The 15,007-nt window shown below is 25.9% G+C and overlaps 2 protein-coding genes across 2 annotated transcripts; one reads left to right on the plus strand and one right to left on the minus strand.

The window, feature by feature from the left end:
• Positions 1-2,720: 2,720 nt before the first annotated feature.
• LOC113874350 (probable glucan 1,3-beta-glucosidase A) lies at positions 2,721-9,838 on the minus strand. The gene is made up of 8 exons (XM_027512577.1): positions 9,650-9,838; positions 9,426-9,545; positions 9,023-9,208; positions 7,608-7,766; positions 4,655-4,824; positions 4,385-4,540; positions 3,798-4,150; positions 2,721-2,905 (listed from the first exon to the last, which is right to left on the minus strand). Exons 1-8 carry the CDS (start codon positions 9,836-9,838, stop codon positions 2,721-2,723), a joined length of 1,518 nt encoding a protein of 505 aa, XP_027368378.1.
• A 2,401-nt stretch (positions 9,839-12,239) lies between these two features.
• On the plus strand, positions 12,240-13,436 carry LOC113874351 (protein DOWNSTREAM OF FLC-like). The gene is made up of 2 exons (XM_027512578.1): positions 12,240-12,396; positions 13,075-13,436. The coding sequence occupies exons 1-2, from the start codon at positions 12,240-12,242 to the stop codon at positions 13,434-13,436; spliced, it is 519 nt and encodes a 172-aa protein (XP_027368379.1).
• Positions 13,437-15,007: the final 1,571 nt, after the last annotated feature.

Genomic DNA, 15,007 nt, shown 5'->3' on the forward strand with positions numbered 1-15,007 from the left:
TTAGAAATCGAATAAAATTTTCAATATATTGATGTTGTGTAAAACCTATGGTAACGTTGGTACTTATAGGTTTTGAATTAATAATGCATAAAAGTAGAGTTACTACACATTAGTATTATAAATTGTTGAATTAATTTTATTTGTTTATTATGATTCTGAAATTAAATATAACTTCTCAATCATAAAATAAAAGACAATATAAACTCAAGACAAATTATACTAACTTAATAATGAAAGTAATATTAATGAACAATTAAGCGAGACTAATAAATAAATCACTAAGAAAAAGGCAATTATATAACATAAAATAAGGAATTTAATTTTCAACATTATTCTTATTCATTCTACCATTATTAATATAATTATTTATAAAGATAAAAAAGAATTAAAGAAAATTAAAAAATAAATAAATAAAATAAAATAAAAAGAATAAGATGTTAAAAGTTAATAACAAAATAAAATATATGAAATACATAAAAAAATAATTCTAAAATGTCTCGAGCAATTTCAAACAAGAAATGGAACACTTTGCATAAGACAAGAAGATTTAGACCTAACAAATACTCACCTCGACAGAAGTTAAACTCTTGATAGTCGTGATTGGAGGAGAATAAGTATATGTGAGTATGGGTCAAAATCTTTGCTTTCTTTTTTTCTGCTTCTAATGCTTCTCTATGTCTTTTTTTATTATTATTATTTCTCTTCGACTTTCTTTTCAATCCCTTTTTTTTTGCCCTCCAAAATGCTCTCTTTCCCTTTTTAATATCCCCTTTCTTTTTCTCTTTTTTTTGTTTTTGCATTATTAAAATAATAAAAAAATATGTATTCACACCATCAGATGATAAAATGTTTTATTAGTAAAAACTCATGAATAGAGGGTTGATGTAAATGAAAATGCATGAAAAATTAAAGTTATTTATATTATCAAAGTGGAAAGAGAAATGCTTATACATTATGTGTCATGTGAAAATGCTAAGAAAGTTAATATCATGAGAAATGTTGAGAGTGTGTATAGATAATTACAAAAATACACTGAGAAGATAGAGTTTGGAGACGATTTAAAAAATCTTAGAGAAATGAGAATGGTGATTACTATTTTTAAGTGAGTGCATAATGATTTGTTGAAAGTGAAAGCATCATAGGTCACACACTCATTTCTTGACTATACTTTTGCTAAAAGGAGACTGGTCGACATACGTTGTATCTGTGTTACTGCAGCTAACTAGTAACTATATATTTATGGAAGGCCTCAAGGGATCTAGGGGCAATGAATGTAGAGTTGTGAGATGTGTGATTGTAATAAGTGAGTCATAACGGATTAATTAGTGTGATTAAAATATAAGTATCGTAATACATCAACGGATTTAATTATAATATATGTATTGTAATGCATTGATTAATTTGATTATTACATACTACTCAATGTAAGGATATATGAAATGATATGAGTCTAATATATATTTGAAAATACTAATCATATGATTATTATTATTATGTTTGATCTGCTGTAAAATTTATGAATACAATATATGAGTTAGTATTATCTTAGTGCACATTGTATTGTATAATATTTTTGTGTTATATGATTTATTTATAAAATAAAGGGTTTAATGGGGCAGAGAATATTCACCTTTACTAACTATTTTCAGTAGACAAAATCGAAGAGAATTAAAAGAAGGTTGGCTCGTTCTAGGATCATACTCTAATAATATTATGAAGAAAGACTGCTATGTAAGATTTGAATTATTTAAAATTTATAATATTTTATTAAGCTTCTATTTTAAATTAATAATGTTATAATTATTTTAATATCAAATTTAAAATTTCTAACACTCTGGTAAATTTTGTTGTAACCATTAATTTGAAGTATTTGTAATATTAATAGCTAATTATTTTGCTTTTAATTTACATTTAAGTTTCATTTAGAAATTTACTTCTTAAGAAGTAATGTTGTTTATGTTTTAAGTTTATATGTATATATAATATGAAGTAAGTAAATTGTTTACATAAAAATTATAGTTTTTTGTGTATTGATAAATCAAAATTTTCAAAACTATTTCATTTCAAAGACTTTGAATATCTTTGAATTTTCATGAATTTAATAATAAAAATACAAGTTTTACTCTTTTTTAATTCTTTTAATTATAAATATAACAAGAAATTTATTTAATTTTTATTCATCAATATAAACTACTATTTATATTAGATAAGAAATAATGATGTTACAAGATATAGGAAGATATAGGAAGAGAAGAGATTAGAGTTTCTAAAAAAAAATCTCTCTTTTATATATATTCTTATACATGTCAAATACTATTGGATTGAATTTAAGCAACTCCCATGAACTCAATTCAATCTGTTAAATTATATTTTCTTTTACTTGACATGTTTTTATCCACACAATTTTAGTTTCAATTGCTTCGAGTATTTTAAATTCGGATAGATCGAGTAAAACTATCTATCCATAACTTTGATATAGTATACTTTTGTTAACTCAAAATTCACTTTAGATTTAAACATATTTTGTAGGAGTTTTATCCTTTCTTTTTAGCCCATCAATATTCCATTATTTTTTATATTATTTGCTAATAAAAAGGTTACAATGTTTTGCGCCCTTTCTTCGCCGTTGACGTAAGGACATGCAAAGGTAATTATTATGACGGGTTCACATAAGAAAATATGACTAGTAGAGGGAAGTGCTGCCCCTTGGAGAAAACTCTCTAAGTTAGCTTTATATAACCATTCTTGATCATCCACTCTAGACTCCAGTGGTTTCTGACATTCTTTAAAGTCCAATAACCCCAACCAAATGTTGCTCGTCGATAAACATTTATTTGGGCCTTGGCAAATCTTTGGTAGTCCCTTTTTGTAGCTCCAATAACTTCCCACTCAGCAACCCATTCACCTTGAATCAAAATTAGTATAGAGCGAATTCAAAACTTAAATAACACGAAGTCTAAAATAAAATAAAGAGTTACCATTTGATTATTTGCTATTGAACAAAAATAAGCAATAATATAAAATAACAAATTATATGATTTCATAAATTAAAACATTTAAATACTTTTACAATTTTTTAACATGTGCAATAAAATAAGTTATATATAATAATTTTTTATTAAAAATTATAACATTTAATAATATCAAGGTATTTAATTATATTAAATTTTAAAAATAAAAATTTATTATATATAACTTCTTATTTCGTGCATGTTGACCGATTTTAAAAAAATTGATACATTTAAACTATTATCTGCTTCATTCTTCTCATATTAGATGTCATTTAATACAAGTATGCACATTTAAAAAAATATTAATTTTATCAATTATTATAATAGAATAAATTAGTTTCACCAAATTATTATTTTTAAAAATATTGAAGTAGTTGGTGATAACTAATTTTATAATTAGGTTTTGTTTGTTAAAATTAGCTTGTTTATAATTTTATAAGTAACTAATTAAATTATAGTTGTTTAATAAAATTATCTGGAATGTATTAAAAAACTACAAAAAAATATATGTAATATTTTATTAATATAATATTAAAATTACATGAAAAGAGAGATTTAACTTATGTATACTGTTTTTAAAAGGGAAAGAATAAAAATGTGATAAAATTATTGATATAGGTATAAGCTAAATGTTACTTTAACAAATTTTTGAAGACTCACAAAAATTAGGTTGTTTTATTGATTAGATTTAAATTGCCATTGAAACATTTGAAAGTGATGCTAAAAAGATCGAGTAAAATGTAAACTCAATTTCTTTGTAAATGAAGGATGATTTTGAAGACTTACCGACAAAACTAAGAGGACCATTTGAGGCTGTAACCAAATTCAACTCTGATGCGCGGTTAGTTTTGATGAAATCAATGTGTTCTTGGACAGTAAAGTTGGTAAATGTGTCATTAAGGACGCTATAATAGTGAACATCAATCACAGATCGCTTAAGGCCACTCGCAAGAGGTAAGAATTCCTTGGGGTCTGAGGGTCCTAGCCTGTTTGACAACACCACATAGGCTGTGGAAGAGTGCTTGCGCACTACTTCATAACCAGCTTTGTAGTACTTGCTCAACATCTCTACCGTGGCACCAGGTGCACGAGGCTCATTCAAAAGCTCAACTGCATAAAGGTTTGGGCTTTTTGCATATCTGCGAGGCACAACAACTTGAAACTCACTTATGCATCTTGGATGAAAATGGCATGCTATATTATTGATTATAAATTTTGTAAACATTAACAGGAAAGACTAATTTCATATAAAAGCCGTATTTTTTTTTATTAAAAATATAAACATTTGCTATACTTGACTTAATAAATTATGTTCTTAATAAAAATTATTACTTTTATAACATGTTTGATAAACAAAGTAAGAGAATATAAACCTTGCAGTCAAGAAGTCTATAACTTGAACTGTTTGGTGGATTGTTTCATCTGATTTTCCCCAATCTTGTGAGCCATCTCTTGAAGAGCTGTGCTCGTAGCCACTTTGAGAACCGGGTGCAGCATGTAGGTCAATGATCACTTTCAATCCATATTTCCTGCATGTGGATCATTAATCTCAAGTGACAATTAACTAAAACATTTCATTTAAGAATCTAGCTAAAGCCATATAACTATCAAAAAGTTGTTTATCAATTAGTTTGTGGACTTACTGTGCCCACAAGAAGGCGTTGTCTAGTGCGTGCAAGGAACCTCCCACGTAAGGTTTGGGTGGTGTTGGATCACTTGCTATCCACCAGCCAACTGGAATTCTAACAGTGTTCAATCCGTTATTGGCTATGAACTTGAAATCATCTTCAACAATAAAAGTGTTCCAGTGTTCCTGTGAGAACACACACCCTCAACCATTTACTTATTTATTATATATTATAATGTTCAAAAGTTAAGAGGCAAATTATAATAATGAGATCTCAATCAGCTAATTAACTTAATTCTTCGATACATCAATAATTTCGTTGAATTTCTCGAAGCATTTTTCTTTCACTTATTTCTTCTGCTGTTAACAATTTGAACAATCATATTTTACAAATGTTACACTCATTAACAATTTTTAGTATTTTTCCGTTTCCTTGAAATTGATTTTTTTTTAATTTTTTTTACATTTGTGTTTTATCAGTAAGTGTCATGAGAAATCTACTTTACTTTTCTCATCAATATTATCATTTAGCTCTCTTAAGTAATTATTTACATTATTATCTATCAAGTTAAGTTATTTTCTAATTTCACTTTAATTTTATTCTTGCAACAATTACGTAGATGCCATTTGAAAATTCAAATAAAATTATCCAATTAATAATACATTAAACAAAAGAAATAATTATTTTTATTTCTATTCTTTTATTTTATTAATATCTCTAAATTTATTTCGTAAAAATTTAAAGATGTCCACATAATACATGGTTTTTAACCACAATTACACAACAGTAACATAGATATTAAGAAATTTAGATACCCAGTTAATATAAGTCCCAAGTAGGGATGACAATGGGTAGGGTATGGGTAAGTACCCGGTCCCATATCTGTATGAGTATGAACATTAATCCTCGTATCCGTACTCTTTAGGTACCTGCATACTCATCTTGAATCCATTACCCGCGTTTGTTTGAGAAAAAAATATTTATAAAGAAAAATATGTTTATATAACTTCACATAAATAGCATAATAATACAAAAATTCAATATGTAATTGTCGAAAAATGTACAAACATAGATAAAAAATAAATATTCAAAGATCATAAATACTAAATGTATCTTAGTATAATAATTTTCTAAATTAAAATTTTTAGAAATAATAAGCGAAACTAAACACACAAGTTACTTGTCAGTTATAACCTTATCTTGTGTGAGATTTAATCGATTAACAATGTAAGAGCGACAATGAAATAGATCTGCACAATGGTTGTTCCTTCGTGTGGGATCACTTGGTGACCTCTTATGACGGTATTGACAACTAACTCTAATGAATACCGTTTCATAGTTGTTAAGTTTTAATGAGACAAACATTGAGAATGAGAATAGAGTTAGAGTAGAGAAGTTCAATACTAACAACAGAAAATGAATACATAAAATATTTTTTTTAACTTTTGAATTTGAAATTGTAAGAAAAATAATAAATTTAATTAAAATAATATAATATAATATTATATATATATATATATATATATATTAATCTTAGTATTTTTAACTCATATACTATACGAAAGTATCTTTTCAAAAACTTTTTTGAACGTGAATAAATAGTAAGAATAATATTATTTAGATTCAATAGATTATAGTTGTGCTTGTAATACATATGTTGTATAGAAAAATATTATTTTAAATTAAAATATAAAAAATAAAATTTAAATATTATTAATAAATAATAAATTTACGATAATAGTAGGTGATTGTAAAATTTATAAAATATTTATAATATATTTATTATTTATCATTCACTTTATGATTTAAACATTAATATGATTTTATTAACAAAAATATTTGTGTGAAAAATATTTTATGTGTGTCATATATAAATAATATTTTTAAAAAAAAGTTAATCTCATATTAACTATATAATAATTAAATTGTATTAGTCTAATTAAATGATATAAAATAGTAAATAAATTTTTCTATTAAAAATATAAACTAAAATAAATTTTTGGTTTACTTTATTATTAAATATATTTTTACATTAATCTTATATAACTTCACATGAGTAATATAATAATACAAAAATTGAATACATAATTGTAGAATAAAGTTCAAACATATATATATATATATATATATATATATATATATGCGGGTATGGGGCAGGGTGGGTACTTAAATACCCATCCCCATTAAAATTTGAAGGTTTTTACCCACACTCATATCCGTACCCATATGGCGAGTAAATACCCTACCCATTGTAGGTAAATTTTGCGGGTGTCTGTCGGGTACTTTACCCATTGTCATTTCTAGTCCCAAGAAAAATTTAAATTCTCTCGTATTATTAATTAATATAATATAATTGTGCAAAAAAATATTTGTTTGATAATTCTTTATTTGATAGAAATTATCCCTTCGTCTTTCTACATAACCATACATGTATTCAACATACTAGAGTATTTAAGTTCTTCACTGGAACATCCCATGTGAAGGGGGAGTTTCCATGCAACAATAAATCAATAGTTGTAAGAGGTCAATGACAATTGTCTATAAAATTTTCAGCACCACGTGCCATCTATTTATTTATTCCGGAATTATATTATTTTAAATTTAATATATGCATACAACTTGTAATAATATATATATATATATATATATATATATATATATGGGACAGATTTTTTTATATTAGTATAAATTTAAAAAAATTTATATTTAATTTAAACTTTTTATTTAACTTATATCTATCAAGTTACAATTTATTATTTTATTATTATTATTATATGTAAATTAAATAAAAAATTTAAATCAATTTTAAACGTTTTTAGACCTGTAATAGTATGAAAAAATCTTACTCACACGTATATATATATATATATATATATATATATATAATTTTAAATTATAAGTAAATTAACGCAACTTATCCTTAGACACCATTGGCGAATTCTTTATTTTAATTCGTATCAATGTTTACCTTCATAACTTGTGGAGCTTTTGTGGGTCCATAACCATTTGTTACTTGGAATTCACCTTGCAACCTTGTAGCAATTGTCATCACAAATACGGTTGGGTCATCGTTTCTCCATCCCCTCACCTTTGAAACATCGGCAGTCACCAACTCCTCTGTCTTTGCCTGCAAGTCAACCAGGTTATATTTTTATGTTTTGTAGCGTACAACGTTAATACCAGTATAAACTTGTGGTACTTTTATAAGATTAAAATAAGGAAAACGTGAATCAATATTTTAAGAATACAGATTAAATATAAAAAATGGACCCACATTAAAATTGTAAAGCAATGGAAAGGAACTACGTACTGAACAAAAATAATATGTAAATTTAATTTATTTATTAATGTTTTTAATATGTAGTCAATAAAAATGTTAAGAAATAAAAAATTTACAAGTTTTTATTAAAAAATGTAACATTAAATATTATTATGTATTGAATTCTACTATATCTTAGTATTTTTAATGAAAATTATCATACATTAGTTTTTATTGCTTATTCCTTAAATACTTTAGAAAAGTTGTTTATTTATTACATTAATCTAATTCCCCCAAGTTGGGTGGTAGATCCGAGGAGGGGACAGGATGCATGCAAATTCCTTTTTATATATATAATTTAGTTATTTAAATATTAAATAACTAATATTATATTTAATAGTATATAAAATTAGTTTAATTTTATCTTTTATACACATATATATCTCTATATTTCGTTATCCTATCTTTATTGTTAAGAAGAAAATTCATTCTAAAATGAGCGAATGAAGGAAACTGATGGCATATCAACTGGCTGCTCTTTAAGTGTTGTTTGGGGTAGAGCTATTAAAGAAGAAAAAGGAGAAAGATAAATTCTTTTTATTTTAAATTTAAAGATCCATGCGGCGACTTCGTGATGGGATAGTGACGATACTGAAACACTCTTCTGTCTTGAAATGTCTTTGTGTGTTTTTCAAACACTTCTGTTATTCAAATAACCAAAAAATATGGTGTGTATAATAATAATTATTTTTATTTTTTATTTTTATCTTTTTTATACATACATCTGAAAATTAAAACTATCAAATAAGAAATAAGCTATAATTATCTGGTAAAATTGTCAATAAAACATTTTTGTTTTCTCAAGGTCGTTTTCCTTTGTTGCTTCTGTACAGTGCAGGAATTGAAATGAGGTAAATCTTATATGGCACAAAACTTAAAGCATTCTGTCATTTTCCTACTGCTTTGCTCATTAATTCAATCGTTATACCTTTTTTTTTCCCTCTTCTTTCATTATTACATTATTCATTTTATTTTTGTCTTCTCTTTGCTCATTTTACGCTCATTTAATGGGCTCAAATGATTATTTTTCTTAATCAAATACTCAACAGCAGGGGATTGATTACCTGCAAGAAGTATCCACTAGATGCTCTGATTCGAACACGGCTTGAATTGCCACTTTCCTTTACAATATCAAACGTCTCAGAATGAGAGGGAACATCGATAACAGCAACAACGTTAATCCCATTTAAGCCCACAAACTGTTTGTTGAACACCCTCAATCTGAAAGTATCCTCGTTTATCCTCCACAACTAAACACAATATAACACCATCAAAATGTAACATCCAACATCACATTTTAAATTATAATCCAATTTAGTGCTTCTAATTGATTAATGAATGATATACATACACAAATACGAGTACAACATATTAAATTAAAAAGTGGGACTCGTATGATATTTTTTATAAATTTAAAATATATATTGAATAACATTTCTCTAAATGCATATGGAATAGCTTACTCACCGTGAATGTTTCCCAATTCGAAGCATCTGTGCGGTTTGCAACTATGATATTTCCTCCTCCATACTCTGCACTGAGGTATTTCCTTGTAGTCACGGACTTGAATTGAAGGCCAGTTCCATCCTCAAAAATTAAAAGGAAAAATTTTTCATTATCATGAATGGAGACATAAAGAGTATTAAAAAAACTAAAGAGTAAGTAATGCAATTATTAATATATTTACTTACCAAGAAATCCTTATTTGGAATGCCATCGAAGAGAGAAGGTTTAATCCAACCTTCAGTAACCAACCAACCACCAAGATTAACAGCTCTTACTCGGAACTCATGATTTGGTCTTCCATGGGACAAGCAGAGCAAACTTGACAAGGTAACCAATTTAAGTAGCCATATTTTGAGGTCCATAAAGCTCCTCATGGTTACTGGGTTAGATCTTCACCAGTTTTGTCCTCACCTCTCTAGCTCCCTTTGAAATGCGAACCAAGCAAAGCATATATAGGACCAGAAATATTTACCATAATTTTTTTAGAAAACGTACTCTTTAATATATTTTTATAATTAATTTTTTAAAAAAATAATTAAATTTAAAAAATAAATATTTAACTTTTGAAAAAAATAAAACAATCAATTATAAAAAGTTATTGACCGATGTGTCACCAGCATTTTTGTATATCGGAAATAGATTTCAATTGCCTTAAGTTAAAAATAACCTTTTAATGTCGGCCGGGTTACAAGAAGAAAAAAGTTATAAAATAATTATAATAAGATTTGTTATTATTTGTGTAAAAATTTTCAATCTAATTTTTATATTATTTTTATAACATAAGATAATAATAATAAAATTTCGCTAAAATGAACAGAAAATATCCTTATAATACATATTTAAAGATATAATTAATAAGTGATAAAAATATTCATAAATTCAAACCTGTGTGGATTTGTACAAAACCGTCTAGAAAACGGAGAAGTGGAATCAAAATCCGGCAGCTCTAACAAATCACATGCTGAGTTTAGTAATTATATATTTCAACTTGGCTGCTTTTTATTTTTAATTGAAAATAATATGATATAAGTTTTTTAAAAAATGATAACTTTAAAATTATTTTCAAATTTTAAAAATTAATAATAATCAAATTTTATTATACCAATTTATGTTTACATGTGAATTACACTTTATTGTAAAAGAGAACTATACAGTTTGAAAGTAAATTATACTCAAATTTTTTAACATAATCTTGAAGTTTATCCAATTTAAATGTTGGATTACCATAGATATTCAGTCCTTTGGATAACCAGTGCATATGTTTAGTCCTATAAATTTTATACACTAAATATTTGTGTGAGAGGTCTGTGTTAAAATTTTCCATATTAACCAAAATATTTTTTTTATAAGAATTAAGATAATCTTTTTTTTTATACATTTTTGGAGTGAGCTAAGTCCAAATTTTTCAGTAAGTCGATTATTAGATTACATGATATTTTTATTCTACATTTATTTAGATATGTAAAAGGTTATTTTCATCGAATATGACATAAAAGTGGAGATAGGTAAAACTTCAATTTTGAACTTCCATTTATTCACTAATCTATGGATCATTATTTTAAAAAGTTAGATCCTGCATGTATTTATTGCATATATATATATATATATATAAAATTTATTTGAACTACTGTCAAAATTGAATAGTATGTTCTATTTGTTAAAATATTCGCGGTCAACTTAATTATTATCACTAGTCTCCTTTAAATAATAAATGGAATCACACCCCCTCCTGTTGTGTGCCTCTCTATTTATGTTGTACTTTATTTTACAGAATAGAAAGTCAACATAAATCCTTGAATTTGAGCACCACTGCCAGATATCTTCTTTAGATTAAGTTAGTGTAATGGGTCCTTCGACTATTACTTTATGATATTGTATACTGAGACTACTAAGTCTGGAAATTCATCATACAGTAAAATTTTTATTTTTTAGTAGTTATATTTACAATAATTTGTTTCTTGCAAATTCAATTGAAAAATTACAACAAATTTATGGTAAATATTTTTATTCAGTTTAAATTTGAAGACTAGATTTAGCCATCACACTTTTCTAGTGCAAACGTACTTATAACTCAGATAAATTTATGTAATGAATTCTTTTATATAATCTTTTGTACTTATAATTCTTATTTAATTTTTGTTTGTAATTTATATTTAAATTTAAATATATATAATACTATTGTTTAAATTGTGTAAACAGAATAAAAAGAGAGAAAATGAAAGTCATTTAATCATTTTTTTCATATTATAATAATGCCTTTTATGATAAAGTTTCTAGTCTCACTTTAAAATCAATTTCTTGAACCAAACTAGTTAAAGAATTGATTTGGCCCAATTCAAGCAAATTAAAAGAAATTTAGTTCAATTCAGTCAAACCATATATTTAGTTCAGTTTTTATGCTTAAACCATGACCAAGCCTAGATACAACTCACACACACCTTGTCGAAAAATACATATAAATTCGGAGAATAATAACAGTTTTGATTTGGCCATGCATGCATTCAAGTTATTATCGTGACGTGGCAAGTTTGAATTTCGCATTCAACATGCTCTTGGTACGCTCAAATGAGTATAAAGTTGCGTGATGTTTGCTGAGGATATGCGACTCTCGGCGCTCAATACATACATAGTTTAGTGTTGATCACACACCCCTCAAGCCCCAACATTCTTACACATACATACCCCAACTCTCTTACATTGACATTCATTACAGTTCTTGTTTGCCATTTTTCATTTTAACATAAATCTTTTGTGTTTATCTTCAAGATTAAGAAGATGATCGTCAAAATAGCCATTTTATTAGTTCTATGTATTCATTCGACGATTGTTTCAGCAATACGCCCTATTAAGAACCCTTTCAATGTTAAAGGTCGCGTGTATTGTGATCCTTGTCGTGTTGGTTTTGAGACTCCTGCCACCACCTACATTGCTGGTAAATGCCCTTCGATCTTGTTAATATTAGTAACTCACTGCACGCTCTTGTCACATTTCCTTTCCATTCACTTCCTTTCTAACATTCATTTCAATGTTGTTGAAAGTTCATAAACTTTATTATATTACGATTGCAATTGCGGTGATGAATACAAAACCTTAATTCACTTTTAAATTACACCTCAAAAATGGGAAAAGAAATTGTAGGGTTATTTGTTGCCAAATATCAGATCTACTTCTTTAAATAAAATGCTTTTTTTTTAATTTGAATTTCATTCCTAAATATTTGGTTTGGCTGTCGCATGTAACAAAATATATTTTATGCTTAACCTATACTAGTTATATAATTGTAGATATTAAGTGATCTATTATGCAGTGTAAATTTAGATATTTATTTATTTAATTACTTATTTAATACAATTTATTTTAAAATATAATTTATGAAGAATTAGTAATGAATTTTATATGTAAAAAATATCATTTATTGATTAATACGTGCATTTCAACTAATTCATCTTGTAAGTGCGCAGTAAATTGACATTTAGCATCAAATTGGAGTTCCCTTTAGAAAATGAAAGTGAAAATTTACAAGATATCATGGCATGTTTAATCCTCAATTTTAGGGAAATGGTGAATTTTAAGTTCCTTGTGACACATTTTCTCTAATGTTGCTCCCTAGGTGCCGAGGTTAATCTGCAATGCAAGGATAGGATCACAAATGAAATTGTATTCAACAAGAAGGCTGAGAGTGATTCTTCAGGATCATATTCGATCTTGGTGGACGAGAAACAAGCAAATCAGATTTGTGACGTTAGGCTTGTAAGCAACCCATTACATGACTGCAAAGAAGCCACCCCAGGCCGTGACCAATCACGTATTATTCTCAATCGCTTCAATGGTATTGCAACCAATGAAAGATTTGTCAATAATATGGGTTTCATGAAGACTAGGGTTGCGTCTGGTTGCGCAAAGATTTTAGGCACTCTCAAGAGTTCCATTATGGGAAATAATTTTACTGAAATTTATCATGTTTCTAATTAAAGTACCTAATTCAGCCTTGTTGGAGTGTTACATTAATATTTAGGGCGACGGATTGGACACCCAGCTATTCTGGTTTTAAATTTGTTAATCTTATTTTATTCTAGGATACAAATTGTTCAAACATCAAAGACCAAGCCGAAAACAAAAACTCTCTATATGGGTTTGTTCGCTATTTTGATAGGCTTTAGGGTTTAAAAGTTGTGTGTATGTGTAATCAATCGACCTAATAGGATTAGTAGTCTATTTTGAAAACCTAAAATCTAGATTATTTAGTTTAATAAGATTTTTAGAAGGTTCAAATTTAGCTTTTCAATGAACAAGTCAGGATAAATCAAGTGTTAAATAGATCAAGTTGTGGGCTCTCATCAAACTCACTTATTCTTATTCTTCTGATTCTCAACTTTTATTTTATAAACAAACTTAAATATGTAATCAGTGATTTATATATATAATTTTTTTTTGTAATTTTCAAGTGATTTATATATTTTGAACTTAAATTTGGATCTTTGATATTAATTGGAGCTTTTTTGTTTTAGTTTTTAATTTTTTTAAATTACATTTTAAAATAATTCTAAAAATTGATTTTTAGGAAAAAATAAAAATAAAACTTGTCTATTAGTTTAGACTAAATTTACTTTGCTCATTTTTTTTAATGAGAAGAGAAAATATGTTTAGTTGAATTTTAAAAAATATTTTTCTTAAAAATATTTTTAAAATCTAGCTCAAATTTTAAAATAAAAAAAACTTATTTTTAATATTTTTTGAAAATAAAAATGCTTAAAAACAAGAAAAATGAATGTACGATATCATCATTATAAATATCATATAATTTTAATTAGACTCTGTTATGTTGACTAATTTATACTTCTTGTTATATTTTGTATTTTGTCTTTTTTATTTAAGGCGCATTTTTTTTTCTTTCTCGCTCAGTTGGTACTTGTTGCAGGTAATTTTCCCTTACTTCACATTTGTTCATTCTCTTCTTCCCTTTTTTTTATTTTCTCCCATATATTTTTTTTCACGAAACATAATAATAAAATTCTTACTTTCATTATTTTTGCAAGGCTTGGTATGTATTTTTTTTTTATTTGTTTTGTTACTGTTTTTTGAAACAGAATAATAAAAAGTCAAACAAAATATTTCTTTAAATCTTAAAAATTAAAAATAAAAACTATTTTAAAAAATAAAAATAGAAAATAAAAACATGAAATATTTCTTAAAATCAAACAGATACTTAGAAAATGTTTGATTTCACTTTTAGAACTAATTTTCTATTTTTTAAAATAAAATCTAATATAAATTTGTACTAAATTTTATTTTAAAAAATAAAAAATTATTTTAAAATAGAAATCAAACACACTATTTTTAAAATTATTTTTTAAGATGAGAAAATGAAAAAAAATTCAAAATTTCTTAAAGTTATTCTTGTTTTTGAGTTTTAAAAATTAAAAATTAAAAATAATTTTTAAGAACTCGTCTTAACAAATAAGTTTTATTTTTTTAATTTTTAAAAAGAGAATTTTTTATAAAAAAAACAGAAAATAAACAAGCCTAAATTTATGAAGTTAGAA

The sequence above is a fragment of the Abrus precatorius genome, unplaced genomic scaffold, assembly GCF_003935025.1.
Source record: "Abrus precatorius isolate BTA unplaced genomic scaffold, Abrus_2018 Scaffold8, whole genome shotgun sequence".
In the NCBI taxonomy this organism is placed as follows: Eukaryota; Viridiplantae; Streptophyta; class Magnoliopsida; order Fabales; family Fabaceae; genus Abrus; species Abrus precatorius.

Excerpts from the sequence above, each read along its gene's own strand:
- LOC113874350 (XM_027512577.1), bottom strand. The coding sequence starts at position 9,838 with ATGAGGAGCTTTATGGACCTCAAAATATGGCTACTTAAATTGGTTACC. Across the intron at positions 9,209-9,425 it reads CGAATTGGGAAACATTCACG|TTGTGGAGGATAAACGAGGA; the intron begins GTGAGTAAGCTA and ends TATTGTGTTTAG. Across the intron at positions 4,541-4,654 it reads AACGCCTTCTTGTGGGCACA|GAAATATGGATTGAAAGTGA; the intron begins GTAAGTCCACAA and ends ATCCACATGCAG.
- LOC113874351 (XM_027512578.1), top strand. The coding sequence starts at position 12,240 with ATGATCGTCAAAATAGCCATTTTATTAGTTCTATGTATTCATTCGACG. Across the intron at positions 12,397-13,074 it reads TGCCACCACCTACATTGCTG|GTGCCGAGGTTAATCTGCAA; the intron begins GTAAATGCCCTT and ends GTTGCTCCCTAG.